This window comes from Phaethon aethereus, assembly GCF_964289735.1.
Source record: "Phaethon aethereus genome assembly, chromosome: 1".
NCBI lineage: Eukaryota > Metazoa > Chordata > Aves > Phaethontiformes > Phaethontidae > Phaethon > Phaethon aethereus.
The window spans coordinates 68,624,430-68,641,529 of NC_138575.1; the positions used below are offsets into that span (position 1 = coordinate 68,624,430).

Genomic DNA, 17,100 nt, shown 5'->3' on the forward strand with positions numbered 1-17,100 from the left:
TGTCTCTATGAGGCAGTTTCCTGCCCTTGCAGCGGCACTGTCTGTACCCAGAGGGTCAGCAGAGCCACCTCAATGGAAAACAGGGGCCAAATGGTTCACCAGTACCAGCTGCAGGAAATTGTAGATGTGGCATTTTGGGACATGGTTTAGTGGGCATGATGGTGTTGGGTTGATGGTTGGACTTGATGATCTTAAAGGTCTTTTCCAACCTTAATGATTCTGTGATTCTGTGAGAGGGATCCACAGATACAGGCTTGCCAGCCTCTTAAACACCGGCTGAAACTTCTTGGGCCCTGGGGATTAAGTTTTTCTATAACTCTGCCCAAGTTAATTACCCAGGGTCTATGATCCTACTGAGCCCTCCCCGCAGCACCTCTAAGAACTTAATTGCAGCCTGATTCCTGGGGCGAGGGGTGGCAGGTTGCCTCCCACAGGTCGGGGAGCTGGGCTTTGTTTGAGTAGAGATGTATATTCCTGAGAAACATAAATAATTAAAAGAGTTGCAGGGTGAGCCAGCAGGCAGCATGGCCAAAAAAGGACAGGTTTCAGTTTTCCTCTTTCAGTTTCAGGAGATGAAATCGTCAGCTTAAGTCTTCAGCCTAGGAAATCCTTAGTGAAGTTATACCCTGTGTATGGGAGAGAGCAGGGTTCAGCCTCACTCCTGGCTTCCTTGAGGTGCCCGTGCACATGATCGCTACCACCACCGTCCCTTCCAGGCACCAGGGCAAAGTCTCCCAGCTCCCAGTGTCACGCACTGACCCCTCAGGCTGGAGAGGTGTGGGGCATTTTGTTTCGTTAATTCAGAAAGGTGCCGGCTGTCGCCAAGGCGAACCTGCACTGTGGGGCCGTGAGCGTCACCATTTGGCACTGCCGTAAGTGTGGGGGGAGGATTTTCAGAAATGTGCCTGGTTAGCCTGATCCTTCTCGTTTACCTCTCCAAAAGTTTCTGTTCAGCTCTGAGAGGAGCAAGGCCCGAGCAGCGCTGGGGGGGCAGTTAAAATGTCCCCCCTTTGCGTCTGTGCAGCCTCAGGACTTCCTTCTTGCTGAAAGGAGGTGTGAGGCATGTCTGGGAGTGCAGCGCATTGCAGGCAGCGCCTGTACGGGTGCACTGGTGCTGCCTGAAACCAGAGCATTGTGCCAGGGCATCCCCTTGCCCCCAGCCTGCCCTAAGAAGCATCATCCTTTTCTTAGAGGACTAAAAGACAAAGCTATTCCTGCTCGCTCTGTCCCGGCCTATGTCCCTTCTTTGCCTGCTCGGGCCAGTCAGGTGTCAGGGCTCAGCGGGACAGGGGGGCTTTGTTGCTGACTGGTCTTGATGGATTCCTGCAAGTGCCCGGCGTGGCAGAGCTTGCAGCGAAGCCCAGCTGCTGGCTGCTGAATGTCACCCAGTCAGAGGAGCTGAGCTGGGCGAAAGGAGGGGCCGTGGCCGCTCTGCGGAGACAGAAGAGTCTTATGAACTCGGGAGTTTCCAGTTGGCAGCACAATGTCGCCTTTCTTCCCTGGCTCCAGCCCTCTCCTGTGCCCCGTTTATCATCCCCAGCGCTGCACGTTCCCTGGGCTGCACACAGATACGCGGCTGATTTGCCTCCATGATGCCAGAGCCACCTGGGATTAAATCAGGAAAGACCTCTTTTCTCCATCCTGCTCCGGTTACCGGGCAGCAGGTCGCGCCTCCGCTGCTGCAATCCTCCCAGCTTTGCCACTTGCCCCGGCCTCTGCTGCTGCTTTTCTCCCTTGGGGTCCTTGTCCCCTGGGCGGTTTTGATGTGACAGGGTTTGGGCTGGGAAAAAAGGTCTGTGCTCTCTGTGTGCCTGATCCTCTTTTACGGTCTGTTTTCATGGGAGGGGCCGATAATCTAAAATTCCTTGGTAGAAGTAAGCAGAAATACCAAAGCCTCTTAATATAAACCCAGGGCTGTAGGCAGGTGTTAATTCAGGCGGGAAGGTTGGGTGCTGGGGCTGAGAGCCCAGCTGCGCTCCTGAAGCTGCGGAGGGTGCTGCATCAGCACGAATCCATTAGCACCCGTCCCAGCTCTCACCTCCCTGCACTTGTTAAGGTTCAGCTCTCCCTTCCCTCGGGCAGTGCTGTCGCTTTGTGCCCGTGGTGTCGTGCTCAGGAGGGTATCAGCCTGCCCAGACCTCCTTGGGAAGAACAGCTTTTGGGTGCGTGCTCCTGGGCGTACGCACGCTGTGCTGATGGTGCCCTTGGTGTCCATTTTGGATCCGAGCTGGGTTCTTGCAACGCTACTATTTCAGCAGGGTGGAGATAAGCACCTGGGAGGTAGGGTTAGGAAGGGGAGGAAGCCAAGGGGCAGGAGGAGCTCTGTAAATGGGAAGGCGCAGACCATGTAATACCAGCTGTCATTTAAAGCCCAGACTCTTGGCTTCTCTTCCTGGTTCTGGCCAAATCAGCCTATGCAAAATTTCCAAAGCAGATGTTTTTAAGGGCGGAAGCGTAAATTAACTTGTTGCTTAGCAGGTCCTAACTTTCCAGCTCTCTGAAAACCAGGGCCAGGTAGGTCCAACCGGGGAATTCAAACTCAGTAGCCATGTTTTAGAAGGTCCATTGACATTTCTGAGGAGCTGTGAATTAGGAATGCTGGTGCCATTTTAGTGGGCACGGTGGTGTTGGGTTGATGGTTGGACTTGATGATCTTAAAAGCCTTTTCCAACCTTAATGATTCTGTGATTCTGTGGTTTACCTATTGCTGCAATCTGCAGCAAAGTCCCAAGTAGGAGATTTTTACTGCATGTTCCAGAAGGGAACCAAATAGCGAACAGAGGAATTTCTCAGCTGCCTGCAATGGGCAGCCATAAGCTGAGTTGGAGGGATAGGGTTTCAAAACAGCTGCTGCACTGGTGACTCGTGGGGTCTTAAAGTTAAAGCATAGCTCAGTTTTCACTCCCAGAGCAGCACTTTGGGCAGCCAGCATTTATCTGTCAATAATGTTCATCTTTTCCCTTTCAGAGGAAGCAGAGAGTAAGTTAGGCTGCTGTAGCTCAGGAGAAAATCTGTTGCTTTAGAAAAGACTCTGAAACCACATGCAAGAAATGGTTATTATTTACCAATTAATTATTTCTAATAGCTGTGAGTGCAGGAAAGCGAAGCAATCTCATTAGCTCTTGCCAGAATCTCCTCTCAGGTGTCTGTGTGAAGACTTTGGAGACAGGAGTGTTGGGCTAGAAATCTCAGGCACCATCTCTTACAGCATTGATGGAGCACGAAGTACAGTGGTATGTGCCTTATTTTTTAGGAGGTTGCCCTCTCCCTAATACTGCCAGGCTCTGCAGTACAGTATTGTATTAGAACGGGAGCAGTCCAAGTTTTGGACTTCCCTCATAAAGATCTGGTTTGGCATTTGGGCTACCCCATGCCAAAGCCAGCCCAGCTCCATTGCAGTGCCGAGCCTCGGAGCATGCCCTGGGTCTGTCTTTGCCAGGCGGGCACTGCAGCGCCAGCCTCTCCACAGTGTGGGAGTGTTGTGCTACGTTTGTAGAAATCCGAGCCTGCTATCTGCAGCATGCAAACAATTCCCTAAGAAGAAAAACCAGCAGCACTCGTGGATAGCAGTGAACTGCCTGCCAGGAGACGCAGTTTCTGGCAGTGGCTTGCTGTGGGAGCCCAGCCTGTTTGCCTCACTTCATATTCCACGAGAAATATCAATTGTCATTATTTGATTTGGCTGAGAAAAGTACTTTAAGACCCTTGGGTGTGAAACTGGATTTGGCCAAGGGGCATGGGACTGCCTAGCAATTATGTTCCAGTTCAGTGTTTTTCACCCTTGCAGTGATTTATTTGTATCACAAGTCCCTGCAGAGTCCCAGGTTTCTCTTGGCTGCATCCATCGCCCTGAGCCTTCTGTATAGTTCCTCTCTGATGTTGTGCAGCATCACTCTGGAGAATTACATCTGATGGGCAGAATTCAGGCTGAGGGATGAAAAAAGAGCAGATAGTAGTGGGGGACGGCATGGGCTTGCAGACATCAGCCAAGCCCTGGCAGTGCGGACACCAATGAGAGAGGGCTGACGAGAGACCACTCAAGAACAGCAGTGGCTGTGAATGTGTTTTGCCTGGCACACAGAGATGGTTTTCACGTGCATGACTAAAGCCCACAGCTCACAAGGAGCATTACTGCATAAGCTGGTGCCAGGCCAAGTCTGCTCCGCGTCCTTCCTTCAAGTCACAGTTTATTATGAAGCGAAACCCCAACTCACTATCCTGGGAAAAATAACTCCATGAAGCGGTTTCTGTGCCAGTAGTGCACGGAGGGGTTGGGTCCTCCTCCACCATGCTGCCTCAGCCCTGCTAGAGACTCCCCAGCAAAAACTAAGAATTTGCTGCCATCTGTAGACATTTGACTGCTGTTCAGGCGGTTTCCTCAGCCCTGCTTGCACAGCCCTTATATAGGCAAGACAGCTGCGGCAAAACCTCCCCGGTCCCAAGGCAACCTATTCCTTTCTTCAGCATTTCTGTAGCTTCTACAGTCTCCAGCTTATTTATTCTCTGCTCTTGGATGCCGATCCTGCGAGGAGGGTTTCGGCGTCCAGCTCCACTGGTTGCAGACAGAAAGCTCCTCCCTTCTGAATGGCTCAGACAAAAAGAAAAGAAAATCTATCCCTTGAGGAGCATATCGCTGAAATCCCACAGTGCCCAGCAGGCTTTTGCAAGGAAAGCTGTGCTGCGGGTCTCCGTCGGGCATGAACAGTCTCTCCCGCCAGCTGGCTGGGTAGTGGGGACAGCCGCCCATGCCCACACTGCACACCCTCCTTCGCTGTCTGGGAGAGGAGCCCCACTCCCCGCAGCGTTTCTGTGTCTCTGTGGGCATGCGGAGGTGATGCTGCCCACTAACCCACCTGCACTGCTGCTCCCCCAGCCTTCTGAGCCTCCATCTGCCTGTCCTCACCATCCTCCATGAGCCTCACCTTGCAGATGTGCTTTGAGAAGGGTATCTGCCCTAGGGTGTCCCCTTTTCCTCGGATCAGGAAAATAGTCCTGAAATGGTGGGGGAACTCAAAATACCTTCTTGAAGGACAAGACCCTATGCTTTCTTTGCTGGATCATGGGAAGCTGCTGCCACCCTGCAGCATGTCCCACACCATGGCCTCAGAGCACAGCCCTCTGGTTAAACACCTCCTCAATGGAACAAAATGGAGTGAACCCCAGTCGCTTAACTGATCTGACCTGGGCATTATCGCAGGTCTCTGGTGCTATTTCAGACTGTCACCCAACCCAAACCCTCCGCTGATGAGACACAGGGGTCTGGACCCAAGTCACCTGGAGACCAGCCCCTTGCGGCAGTGGCATCTTCCTTCACTCTCACGAGCTGTCCGGTGCTGGGGTCCATGGTCAAGGTTGGCAGGACAGGGAGGGATGCAGGGGACAGACGTAGCAATTCATAGTGCTCCACTTCTGCTCCCCAGTTCCAGGGCCAGGCCAATCTGCACGTGTTCGAGGACTGGTGTGGCAGCTCCACTGAGCAGCTCAGGAAAAACCTCCACTTCCCCCTCTTCCCTCATGTGAGTAAAACCGAGCTCGTCACCCTCTGCCCCATGCTTCCCAGCTCTGCTTCCCTGGATCACCCCTGCTCCCTGTGCATCCTGTCCCCATCCCTCTCCATCACTTCCTCTGTCCTCCTGTGCGGGGGGGAGCAGGAAGCTTTTGCAAGGGTTCAATGATGTCAGCTCTTCCGTTGTGGGGAGGGGGCTCATTTTACCCATGCTGGCCTGCCAGGCCTCAGACATGGGGTGAAAGAGCCCTGTATTTGGTGCTCTCCCTCCAAGTGGCTAGCAAATGCCATGTCCCATCCCTACCATCTCACCAGCATCCCCTGTGCAGCTCTCCCCTCTCTGCAGCAGTACTTGCTCCAATTTGTCTCTCATCTTACCTCCTCTTTCCCACTGCCTCCATCACACACCGTGCCCCATCCTCCTCCCAGAGTAAACCTCATACTTCCCTCTGCCCACCTGTCCCAGGGTTTTTGCATCCCCCCTTCTTCCTGTCACATCTAATTATTTTTATTATTTATTATTTTCTTCTTCCATTTCAGACGCGAACTACCCTGAAGAAGCTGGCTGTGTCCCCAAAATGGACCAGCTACGGTCTCCGGATATTTGGCTACCTGCATCCTTTCACTGACGGTGAGGCTGCTGTGCTACTGCTCATATCTCTTCTCACCTGCCCCTCCCTCCCCTTCCTGGTGCTGAACCACGGGTGCCCTCACCCAGCAAGCCCAACATGAGGTCCCTCACGTGGGCTGCGCAGCTAGCTGTGCATGACTGGCCGTGGCCTTGGCATGGGTGAAACACATCTGCCTCCTCTGTAGGGTGGAAAGGAAAAGCATGGAAGAAAGCAGATGGGAAGTGCTAGATAAAAAACAATGCTGTCATGAACGCACAGCCCCATGGCGTGTACGTGGGCACGAGCAGTCCTTGAGCTTTTCCTCCCTCCCTCACATGCACAGGACTGTACGTGACATCATCTATGTTTCTCCTGCTCCTCGGGTGCGAGAATGCTGTCTGACAGCAGCTGACATCTGTCTCGCCCAGCTGCATCCTTCTGCCCAGAGCAGCCTGCTAGCACTCACCCACGTCTCCTGGTCCCGTGGCCCTTGACTGCCACCTCTGTAAACCGAGCCAGAACAGCAAGACTCAAGCACCTCTCTCTCCCTTTGTGCACGTTCCTCCATCCAAACACAGCCTCTCACACAAAACTGCTCTGGAAACAAAAGGGGAGGCAGGGAGACTTTGCATGGGCTTCTTAGCTTGCCAGGGTGGACGTTAGGTGAAGCCAGTGCAGGAGGGATAGCGAACCAGTCGCATTTGTAATGTTTTATTTTCAATTGCAGCACAGTTAAAGAGGTTCAAAGGGGTGGAGATGTAACATCAAAAGGGAAGGTATTGTCTCACCAGGAAAAAGGGTGAAGACAGCATTTTAGAGAAGCAGAATCCATTCTGTGCACAGGCCCTTACCCCAGAGCCCTACTTACTCCCTTCATCTCTCAACAGGGGAGTTTCAGTTTGCCATTGCTGCGGATGACAATGCTGAGTTCTGGCTGAGTCCAGATGAAAAGACCTCTGGTCTCCAGCTGCTGGCCAGCGTAGGCAAGGTACAGTGCGTGCTGCATGGCTTCTTCCATCAAGGCTGTAATGTTTCTGTGGGGATGGAGACCCTCCTGTCTTGCATACTTCCTTGGACTAGCCAAGTTTCTTCTCCTGCCCAACTACAGACACCACCACAGATGCTGGACATGCACAACACGACATATACTTTAAGCCAGTTATGTATTGTCACTGGTGTTGGAAGCCCCAGGTTCATTATTAAAATTAGTCCACAGGTTGTGGATCTCACAAATTACTAGGAGGAGTAGCTCGGTTTTCCCTCTCCATTGCTCCAGCACAATAACCAGGAAGCAACTCATCTTAATAGAACATTTTCTGTCTCTTCACAGACAGGGAAGGAGTGGACTGCACCAGGGGAGTTTGGGAAATTTCAGAGTCAGCAATCAAAGATGGTGAGGTGAGTGAGCAGAGCCCCTCACTCCCAACCACCTCTGCACATGGCCAGGAAATCGCAAGGACAAGGAGGAAGAACCCAGACTTGTTCTGAAAAATTTAGCAATATAGAGAAAGGAATAACTCTGGAGTATCGCCAAAGCTGAAGTGAGACATCCAGACCTGTGCCAGTTGCTTTGCTGATTTACTACGGGAATCCAACACTGATTTATTTTTTGCCCTGGAGGAAGCAGCCACCAGCAAATCCAGACTCCTCTAGATGAACTGTATCCCAAGCTTCCTGCCTTGGAACTGGCCAGGTTTCCCAGAGGCCAAAACCCAGCAGGCAAGACTGAAAGGGAGTTATTCAGAACTGAGAAGGGTCTGGAGCGCTCTAGGTGCACAAAGGAAGCTACCTATCTCGCTGTCAGCATGTGGATTTTCTTGGCAGTCCTAACGCTGCTCACCCTGAGAATTGGGTTATTTCATGGGTGCGGTTGCTCTCCACTCATTGTCTGCTGACGAGTTAAGAAATGTTCCTTAATGCTGTTGGTGACAGACACGTTGTTCTTTGCAGGTTGTCAGCTGCAGGCAGGTACTATTTTGAGGTGCTGCACAAGCAGGATGACAGAGGAACAGACCATGTGGAAGTAGCAGTGAGTCTGTGCAAATGGCCGTACTGTATATGCGTCCCCTCAGAGCTTGGGAATGATGTTTGTAACGATTTCCCTCCTTTCCCAGGCCCCAGCTCCTCTTTGCATGAGATGTATCTAATCCCTTCCAGACCTCTTACCTACTTCTATGTGGAATAGTCCTGGCCACATGTCAGGACACTTTCCTCTGCTTGCTTGGGATAGTTCTGCGCTCTCTGGTCTCTGTTGAAGCTTTTTGTCCTTTCCTGCTTTGGTTGTGTCCTGGGGGATCTCAGCTCATTCCCAATCTTTTGCTGCTAGGTATACTCGGTCATAGTCAGGAGAAAGAGGAAGCTGCAAGACCATCTGGTGAAAAAACATCTTGTGCCTGTGCTTTTTGTTCAGGCTTGGTTAACTCCATAAGCACTTCATTGTAATGTGTTTCTCTGTTCCAGTGGAGACTGAATGACCCAGAAGCGAAGTTCAAAGTCATTGACTCCCAATACCTCTCCCTTTTTGCTAGTAAGTATCTTCATCACAGATTTCCCCAAGCACCTCCCCATTCTTCCAAAACCTATCATTCGTGTTTCACCATGAATCATAGTCTAGCCAGGCAAATACCATGGGTACAGATCATTACAAGAAAGAAGTGGAGACAGGCCAGGAGAGAGACCTCTGGACAAGAATGTGACTCATTATTAAATACAGGAGAATTGGAAGTAGGATTGGAACATTGTTTTAGGGAAACCTAGAGTCGGTGAGGAAGGACAGAGAAGACAGCCTGCAAGGGTCAGGGAAACTGTTCCAGATGTGAGTAACAGAGGATGGAGGTTGCCCACGCACTGTGCAGAGAGCTGGGGGGAACGTAGGGCCCATAACACGGGAGCTGTTTGGGGTATGCTGGCAGCTGGGCATGACCAGGGAGAAGGGGCCGCTGCAGCACTGCCAGGAGATTTTGCTCTGGATGCTGAACACAATGGGATACGCTAACGATATTGGGGGATGCTGCTTTCTTCTATATCAACCTCAAGTCTCTTCAAGTTGCTGCTGGATTGCAGCAAGCACATCAGCCCAGTCCCTCCTGTTTTGTAAACCCTTCTTAGCACATCAAGTGATGCCTTTATCAGTTAAGGAGCTCCTTAGTCCTGTTTACCTTTAGCTTTGTCAGCATTGCTTTCCTCTGCCAGCATTCCCCCTTTCCATATCTACCACTGTTGCCTTCCAACATCTCTGGGCTTTTTTCCATGCCAACGCTTTTACACATGGAAGACTCCCTGATGTAATTGTGACATGTTTGCTGTTTCTTGGATTGCAACCTGCTGCTGTATTTTTTGAAACTTGACATTTGGCCAGACTAGGCTTTCAGTTAGGTTTTCTACCCCCTTCCTTTTTCCTTCTGCTCTTTTCTTCTTATTAATTCCTTGTTATAGGGAAGACTCACATCCTGGAAGATCCCTTTGTGTTTGGGCACAGTGCTGCAGTCTCCTCTTTGTCTGGCACCTTCTGCCCATACAGTGTTTCCCTCTTCCATATCAGCCTTTGACTGTATCACACCTCATCCCGTTCCTTCTGGGTCCCCATGTTGTTCAATACCCAAAAGCTGCTAACACTAACCCCAGTGCTCTTGGCAGCATCTTTTCTTTCCCTCCTGGATATTGATTCAGTTCCCCTCATCTCGGAGTAAAATTGGAGATATGAAGTCCTCTGGAAGCAGCACCCAAGAGAAAACGTAACCAATATCCAGTCTTGAGTTTAAGCTTTCCATTGCTCCTGCTTACTGCAGGTCTGCATTCCCCTGCTGGAGCACCATCTTCCTTAGCCACTGAAGGCTTCGCCCCAGGGTCCTGATCCTTTTCCAGCACAGGAAAAATCTGTGCTTGTCAGGTTTCTCCTCCCATTCATCTTTTCTATCTCCTTTTAAAAGAAATATAATACTAATAATTCAGAAGTGTCCAGTAATTCCTGCCAGCCTGAGGCTTCTTCAGCACATCACTGCTGGTGTCTCCAAGGCAGGAGGTCATTCTCCTCCATTACTCATCACTGTGTTTATTTGCTTTCAGTGGTAGCTATGTTCCTACCCCACAGCTTCTGTATTTCCATCTTTCTGAGTTAAAGCCTTTCCTTTCCACGGGGTCTTTGCAGTGAAGCTCCTGACCAGTGCCACTTAGGCATTGCTACGTCCGAGACAGGGTTAGTGCCATGGATGCAATGCCATTTGGAAAGGGCTGACACTGGAGAAGGGTGCTTTTTGGGAGAAGGGACAAATTAGCCCTTCCTCCCCCTTCTGTTCTCTCTCTGGTTTCTAGACGAAACGCTTTTAAAGATGGATGAGGTTGGGCATATCCCGCAGACATTGGCCAGTCACACCAACCAGCCTGCTGACAGCGCAGGCAGCAAGGCACACCCAGCTGACATGTTGAAACCTGACCCCCGGGACACTCTTTACAAAGGTAAGACTTGCAGAGCAGTTGAGGAGGTAGCTGCAGCCTGTCGCAGCACGTGCAGTAGCACAACCAAGAAAGATTGTCCTCCTACACCACGGTTACCAAAGGCCACACTTTTTTCTCCCCAGTGCAGAAGAGAGGGGAAGCGTACGGTATCAGTCACTGTTACTAGACAAAGCACAGACTAAACTCAGCTCCCCTTTCTTGGCATCCAGCTCGCACGACATCCCCAGGCATAATATTTTAGTGTAAGTGCCATAGAGCGCTGTAAAGAGATGAGCTGTGCAAGGCAGTTTGCTTTACATATGTCAGTATTTCACACGGATGAAGAGAAACCAGGCACAGAAGTAACTAACCTGGTGCATTGGTTGCAGCAGGGCTTCTCCAGCAACGCTTACCTACATGGTTCTTCTTCTCAGTGCCTCTGCTCAGCAAGTCTCGCCTGCGCCGAGCCTTGCCAGACTGCCCATACAAGCCCAGCTACCTGGTGAATGGATTTCCTCTGCAGCGCTACCAGGGACTCCAGTTTGTAAGTTTTATTGCTTAAGCAAGTGCTTGCCCAGGGGAGTGTGAGGAGGAAGGGGGGAGACCCCATTAACCATGGGCCTCCACCAGTCTGAAGCTTCTGGGCAGATTTGACCATCTGGTGTTCAGGTCTGAGCATCCCAGTACATGCCAGAGGGCAACACCAAGAGAAGGGAGAGAGCTGCTACGCACTGCTCATGGGTCTCACTGGGGTACAGGTGTGTGCATCTTACAAAGCCCCTCAGACCTCAAACCAAACAACTGAGCTTGCCTTCACATGGAGCCTCTTAATGGCCAAGGATTTTATTCTCCATGGAGTGAACTGTAGTCTGTGTGGACTCCTAAAGCCCCTGACAAGCTTAAAACTGGTCTAGAGGGGGAGCACACATGCATGGGGCATGCAACATAGCAGGGATTAATCTCCTGCATAGTGGAGCAGACTCTGAGGTCTGCTGGGGACAGGTCACCAGCACAGTTTGCCCTCCCCAGGTGCCAGTGCAAGCCTACACTGTCTGAGGGACTTGCTTCCTGGGTGGTCCTGGCTCCCTCAGCCTTGCCTGGAGGTTTCCCCACGCCCTTTCTGGGCTCCTGTGATCCCTGCATCCCTTCAGGAGGACTTGACCACCTCTCTCCCAGCTAGTTCTTTCCCTGTTATTAGGATTTAAACTCACAGTTACAGAGATGGACAGCCAGCTGCCGAGAGAGAGATAAAAAGGCACACCCCTGCACATATCCCAGCATGCTTCCTTCTGTTTTCCATTCTCACAAGCTGCTACCAGGTGCCTTGGAGAGGCAAAGAGTTGATGAGCAATCCCTGCTCCCTCTCAAAAGGGCTGGTCACCCTGCAACTGTGTCTGGGTCACCTTGTGACTGATATCTGGCATTTATGAGGGTTTTACTTTATTTTCCTCCCTTCTCAGGTTCATTTATCCTTTGTTTACCCGAATGATTACAGCCGCCTGAGCCACATGGAGAAAGACAACAAATGCTTCTATCAGGAAAACCCTTATTACTTGGAAAGGTAGGATGCTACAAAAGCAGATTTACGATCAGGGAGGGAGGAGATGGTTTGAAGGCTGGAATTGGGGTGGAATTTCATACTCACGTCTGTAGCACTCTCTTAATTCTTAAAGATCCCCTAAGCCTTGCAAAACGTTACGGCATTTATAGTTTCTTTCAATAACCTGTGCTCCCTTTAAGTGAAAATATGCTTAGGTCTCAAAGGGAAGCTGCCGCTGCTTTTCTTGCTCTATTAACTCAGAAGCTGGGTCAGAGCATGTTTGTTCCACTACATCAGGGAATGGATTTCCAGCAGACTTTGCTTACCAGCAGCTGGAGCCTCCTGATGGCTGTTGCTGTGAAAGTCAAACCATGCTAACCACCAGGCATCTCTCTGGGGGAATAAATGCACGTCGTTCATCTTCACTGGGGTCCAACTCCCAGTGGTGGCCCTGCGAGGGAACTGCCACTCGCATGCTGCCCCCCTGACTCAGGCAGACACCTTGTGTGAGCACTCCCCTCTGTTCAGGAGGACTTTTTTGCAGGATAAGGAGAGTCACTTTTCCAGTGAGATAACTGATGATGGCCTCCCTGTGCTCAGAATCTTCTTCCTCCATACAGGACTATTTTAAGGGCTGGAACAAGAGATCGTGTCATAAGTTTGAGAGGGAACTCCTAGGACTGGGGTTCATAGTGAAGGATGGAGAAGGTGGCTGCCATGGGCTGGAAGGTGTCACCTAGGTTTATTGCTTTGACAATTCGTTTGTATTGTGACAGGATTTGGGAACTGTGGGCCCATTTTGCTTTGCATCAAGCACACATGGAGGGAAACAGTCGTGATAATCCCTCCCAAAAGCTTGAAGCACAGGCATATGAGGACAGCACACAGACAGTGGTGGTATGACAGAAGAGAGAGGGAGATCATTGCAATTACCTGCCTGAGCCGCTCTTGCAGCATGATGACTTGCATTAGTGAGCACTACATCATAAGTGAGCTTTAAGGAGCAGTTTAAGGGAGGCTGAAGAAGTGTTTCAGGGTACTTATATTGGGATTTGCTCCTGTGCTTATGAGAAAATTCTGAGAGACTGGGATGATAAGCGAGGAAAACTGACGTCTTTGACAGGGCAGAGTAAGATCTGATTGCCCAGAGATATGAAGGATGGTGGTGATGATAGGAAAGGAGGATCTAAAGATGCTGGGTAGATGTAATCAGAGTAATAGACCATCACCTCTGAAGCAGTGGCTGCAGTTTATTTGGAGAGGGCAAAGTAACTTTCATCAAACTTGTGTTTTGCCCTTTCCTCTGCAGATTTGGATTCTACAAGTATATGAAAATGGACCAGCCAGAGAAGAGCCTGGACTCTGGAGAAAAGACAGAGCAGCCAGGTAGGGGCCCTAACATCAGAGCCCGGAGGATCCTTTTATCTGTCACTTTTGTGTGTGAGCTTCCGGTACCAGCTGAAAGAAGCTGTTGACTTTCCATGCCAAGAAAGTCACAGCCCTTCCCTACTAGATTGCTGTAGCTGGGAAGAGATTTTTGCTGCCACCTTCACTTCTCTTAAGAGCAGGTTGGGAGGTCACCAAACAGTGGGCTGTAGTGGACAACACGACAATTACCGCTTGGGCCTGCAGCTCAGCTGAGGTGCAATTCGAGCAAAAATGTGGGCAGAAGTGACAGAGCCAAAGGTGTGCAGCATGGCAGCCTATGCTCACACCTGCCCTGCAAAGCCATGGCCAGACAGACAGCTAAAGGCAAAGCCAGACCTCTCCACAGCCTTTGGCAGTGCTGGCTACTAGATGCTGAGGAGGTTGGTACTAGCAAGAGCACAGCTCCGGTGCCCGAGAGCATCCCTGTCCCTCTGAGCGGGAGAGGTAACACTGAGATGAGGCGAGAAGTAGCTGCCTCCAGCAGGGCGGGTGCCTGGTTCAGGACGGGGAAGGCAGCGGGAGGATGCCAGAGGTGTAACTGCGATTACTTCTGCAGGCTCCCAGGAGGGGAACCTGGACGACCTGCAGTATGGAGAGCAGGACACAGAGAGTACCAGCCCCACCAAGCGCCCCGGCACAGGGAGGGCAGAGCCGGCAGGCAATGCTCCCAGCAGTGTGGTGGGCAGTGATAACATTCACGAGGACTATTCCCTCCGGGAGCATCGTCAGCTCCTCTCAGTGATGGGTGGCAACATAGGAGAGGGGCTACAGAGGAGAAGGACAAAGAGGTCTAGCGTCAAATCAGCCACGCTGGCCTCTGCCAACCAAAACCTCAGCGAGGCTGGCCTAGAGAGAAACCCAATAATGAAGAGACCCCGTTTAAAAACTGGCATCAAAGACAACTCCAGGAGCTCTCCGCAGCATGCCAGAGCTATCCAGGGGAGAATGCCTGTCAAAAAGGCAAACCCTCCTTCTAGGACCGTGTCTCAATGGCAGCAGCCTCTTGGCAGCCTCAGAGACTCAGGAGTCATGATTCCCAAAGGGATGAGACCTCAAGGAGACCTCAGTACCACTAAGGATGGGCTGCAGCCAGCAGGCACCACAACTGCCAGGAAAAGCAAAGCCAGCAGACGCGCTGTGAGCACTGCGAGCCCCAGCCAGCAGTCTGGGCTGCCACAGTGGCTCAACCAAGTGGAGTCCTACATTGCTGAGCAGAAGGTGGCCAACGGTGGGGACATGGGTGAGGGAGAGGTACAGGTGGCATCTCCTGTGAAGGGCAAGTCTGGACTTGTGGCAGCGGAAGAGGAAGAGGCGGATGGGGAGCCAGAGGAGGAAGATGAGGAGGATTTTGATTACGTACCGGTATTTGACCAGGCGGTGAACTGGGAGCAGACCTTCAGCACGAGCAACCTGGACTTCCATATGCTGCGCACAGACTGGATTGACCTGAAATGCAATACGTCAGGAAACTTGCTGCTAAGAGAAAGAGAGGCCCTGGAAGTCACACGTGTCTTCCTGAAGAAGCTTAACCAGAGGAGTAAAGGGTAAGGCACGGTGTAAAAACCAAGGGGCGGTGTCCTGGAGCTGGTGTACCATCGTGCACAGGGAATACCTGTCATGTGAGGAGCTAGTGGGAATCAGAGGATAAACTAGATGTGGGGAATAATACTTCAGGCAAGGAATCTGTGTAAAAAACTGGGCTTTAAATACATCTTTTGGCTGAGAAATGGGAATTGTTGGACACCAAACCATGTCTGGGGCCTGAATATCGCCCTCCAATAGCTGGTGGCAGTAAACCTGAAAGATCGGAGATTTCCATCCATCTGGCATTGCTGGCCTTTTGCTGGCTTCCTCCTTGCACAGTGTAGGTATTGAGAGCACATAGGAGCATTTTACCAGCTGAAGATGAAGAAACCCTGCTGATAGGGAGTAGGAATGGAGCAACTTATACTTGCTTGAGGTTTGATGTCTGCCATATCTCAGCTTGTGAATCACTTAGGACATAGGACCTGAAGGGACCTATCAGATAATGTGGATCAGTGCACTGACCTGAGAGACAACCACGTACTCTACACTGTTATCTGAATGTGTGCACCTCCATCTTAAAACTAGCTACATTTCTACATCGTGGTACTGGTTTGGGAAGATATTTCATCTCCTCGCTTCTTTGATGACCCACTGGAGATCAGCTTTTGCTAGTACTCTGTTTTTACATAGTCTTGATATGGTTCTTTTTTTTTGCAAGACTTACCATCGTGATTGCCTTTCTGGCAAACAGACGTACCTCCTCTGAGCCTCTATAAGCTAAACAGTCCAACTCCTGACCTTTCTGTTGAGTTGGCCTCTATTTCCAAAATTTTCCTATCTGTCCTTCTCCATGCTGGTTTCAGTTTGGGTTAATTTTCCTGTACATAAATGGTCAGTATCCTGGATGTTTTATAGAATGGGTGTTACTAGTTCCCAATCCCTGATGGAAGTAGCTCTCATGCTACATCTTAAGATCTCTTATGTTTTTTCAGGGCCATGTCAGTCACAGTCATGGTGTAACTGATGAGTCCATACAAGCTTTCCGCAGCATTTTTAACCGATGACTGTCCATTTTACAGCAGAAACTCTTGTTATGATCTGAAAGGACATGACCTGGCATTTCATCCTGTTTTGACCATTCTGAGCCTACAGCTCACCCTAGTTTTTACTGTACGATTGCTCAGTCTTACTCTATGTTATTGGCTGATAAGCTGTCATCAGCCAATTTCACTAGCCCAAACGTACTCCTTGTGCCAAGATCATTGTAGGAGGTGTTGAATACACTCACTATTACCAGCCCCATGATCATTCAGACACATTTGTTATTTTCTGTGTCACCTTTATTTCATTTCCCTTGCCAACTATTTTCTCTTGGCTGGAATCCCAGATCTAATCCCACATGCTTGTGGCTTTAGGAAACAGGTGCTAAATCTTCCCATGGGACTTTGGAAGCAGTGCAGCAAAGCGGGGGGAAGCTGGGGACAAAAAGGTTTGCGCTAGCCAGGAGGAAGGATCTGGCAGAGCTGAACGGGCTGAGGTGGGAGAGGGGCTGGTGTACGGGGGACATGTCCACCCCAGCTATATCTCCTGCAGGCGGTTCCAGCTGCAGCGTATCGTGAACGTGGAGAAACGCCAGGACCGCATGCGGGGCAGCCGCTACCTGCTGGAGTTGGAGCTGCTGGAGCAGGGAGAGCGGCTCGTCCGCTTCTCCGAGTACATCTTTGCACGGGGGTGGCAGGGCATTGGCGGTGATGAGGAGGAGGAGAGGAAGATGAGGAACCTGGCATGGGGTCGCCGGCGGCACCTGATGGCTGTGGCGAATGAGCCAGAGCTGTGCTGGCCCCAGGGCTTTTCCTGGAATCACCGTGCTGTGGTTCACTTCGTGGTGCCAGGTACGGGGGACCTGCCTCCCCGGGACATCGAGGGATGGCACAGGGGGCAGTTCCCATGAGGGCAGTCCTGAACAGTGGGTCTGGACCAGCCTCAACCATCTTATTTGGGTCACTTCCAATTTCTGTTCTCTCCAAGTTAAACCCCCTCAGAAATACAACACG

General features: G+C 50.9%; 1 protein-coding gene across 1 annotated transcript in view; it reads left to right on the plus strand.

Moving 5' to 3' along the window:
* B4GALNT3 (beta-1,4-N-acetyl-galactosaminyltransferase 3) overlaps positions 1-17,100 on the plus strand; it is a gene marked incomplete at its 5' end in the record, with an annotated part of 45,970 nt that overhangs the window by 24,755 nt on the left and 4,115 nt on the right. Inside the window, 12 exons of the mRNA XM_082015545.1 lie at positions 5,421-5,516; positions 6,047-6,137; positions 7,005-7,105; positions 7,448-7,515; positions 8,068-8,146; positions 8,578-8,644; positions 10,429-10,572; positions 10,986-11,095; positions 12,012-12,112; positions 13,401-13,477; positions 14,076-15,063; positions 16,640-16,938. Coding sequence (XP_081871671.1) covers positions 5,421-5,516; positions 6,047-6,137; positions 7,005-7,105; positions 7,448-7,515; positions 8,068-8,146; positions 8,578-8,644; positions 10,429-10,572; positions 10,986-11,095; positions 12,012-12,112; positions 13,401-13,477; positions 14,076-15,063; positions 16,640-16,938 — 2,221 coding nt within the window. The remainder of the gene's footprint in view (positions 1-5,420; positions 5,517-6,046; positions 6,138-7,004; positions 7,106-7,447; positions 7,516-8,067; positions 8,147-8,577; positions 8,645-10,428; positions 10,573-10,985; positions 11,096-12,011; positions 12,113-13,400; positions 13,478-14,075; positions 15,064-16,639; positions 16,939-17,100) is intronic.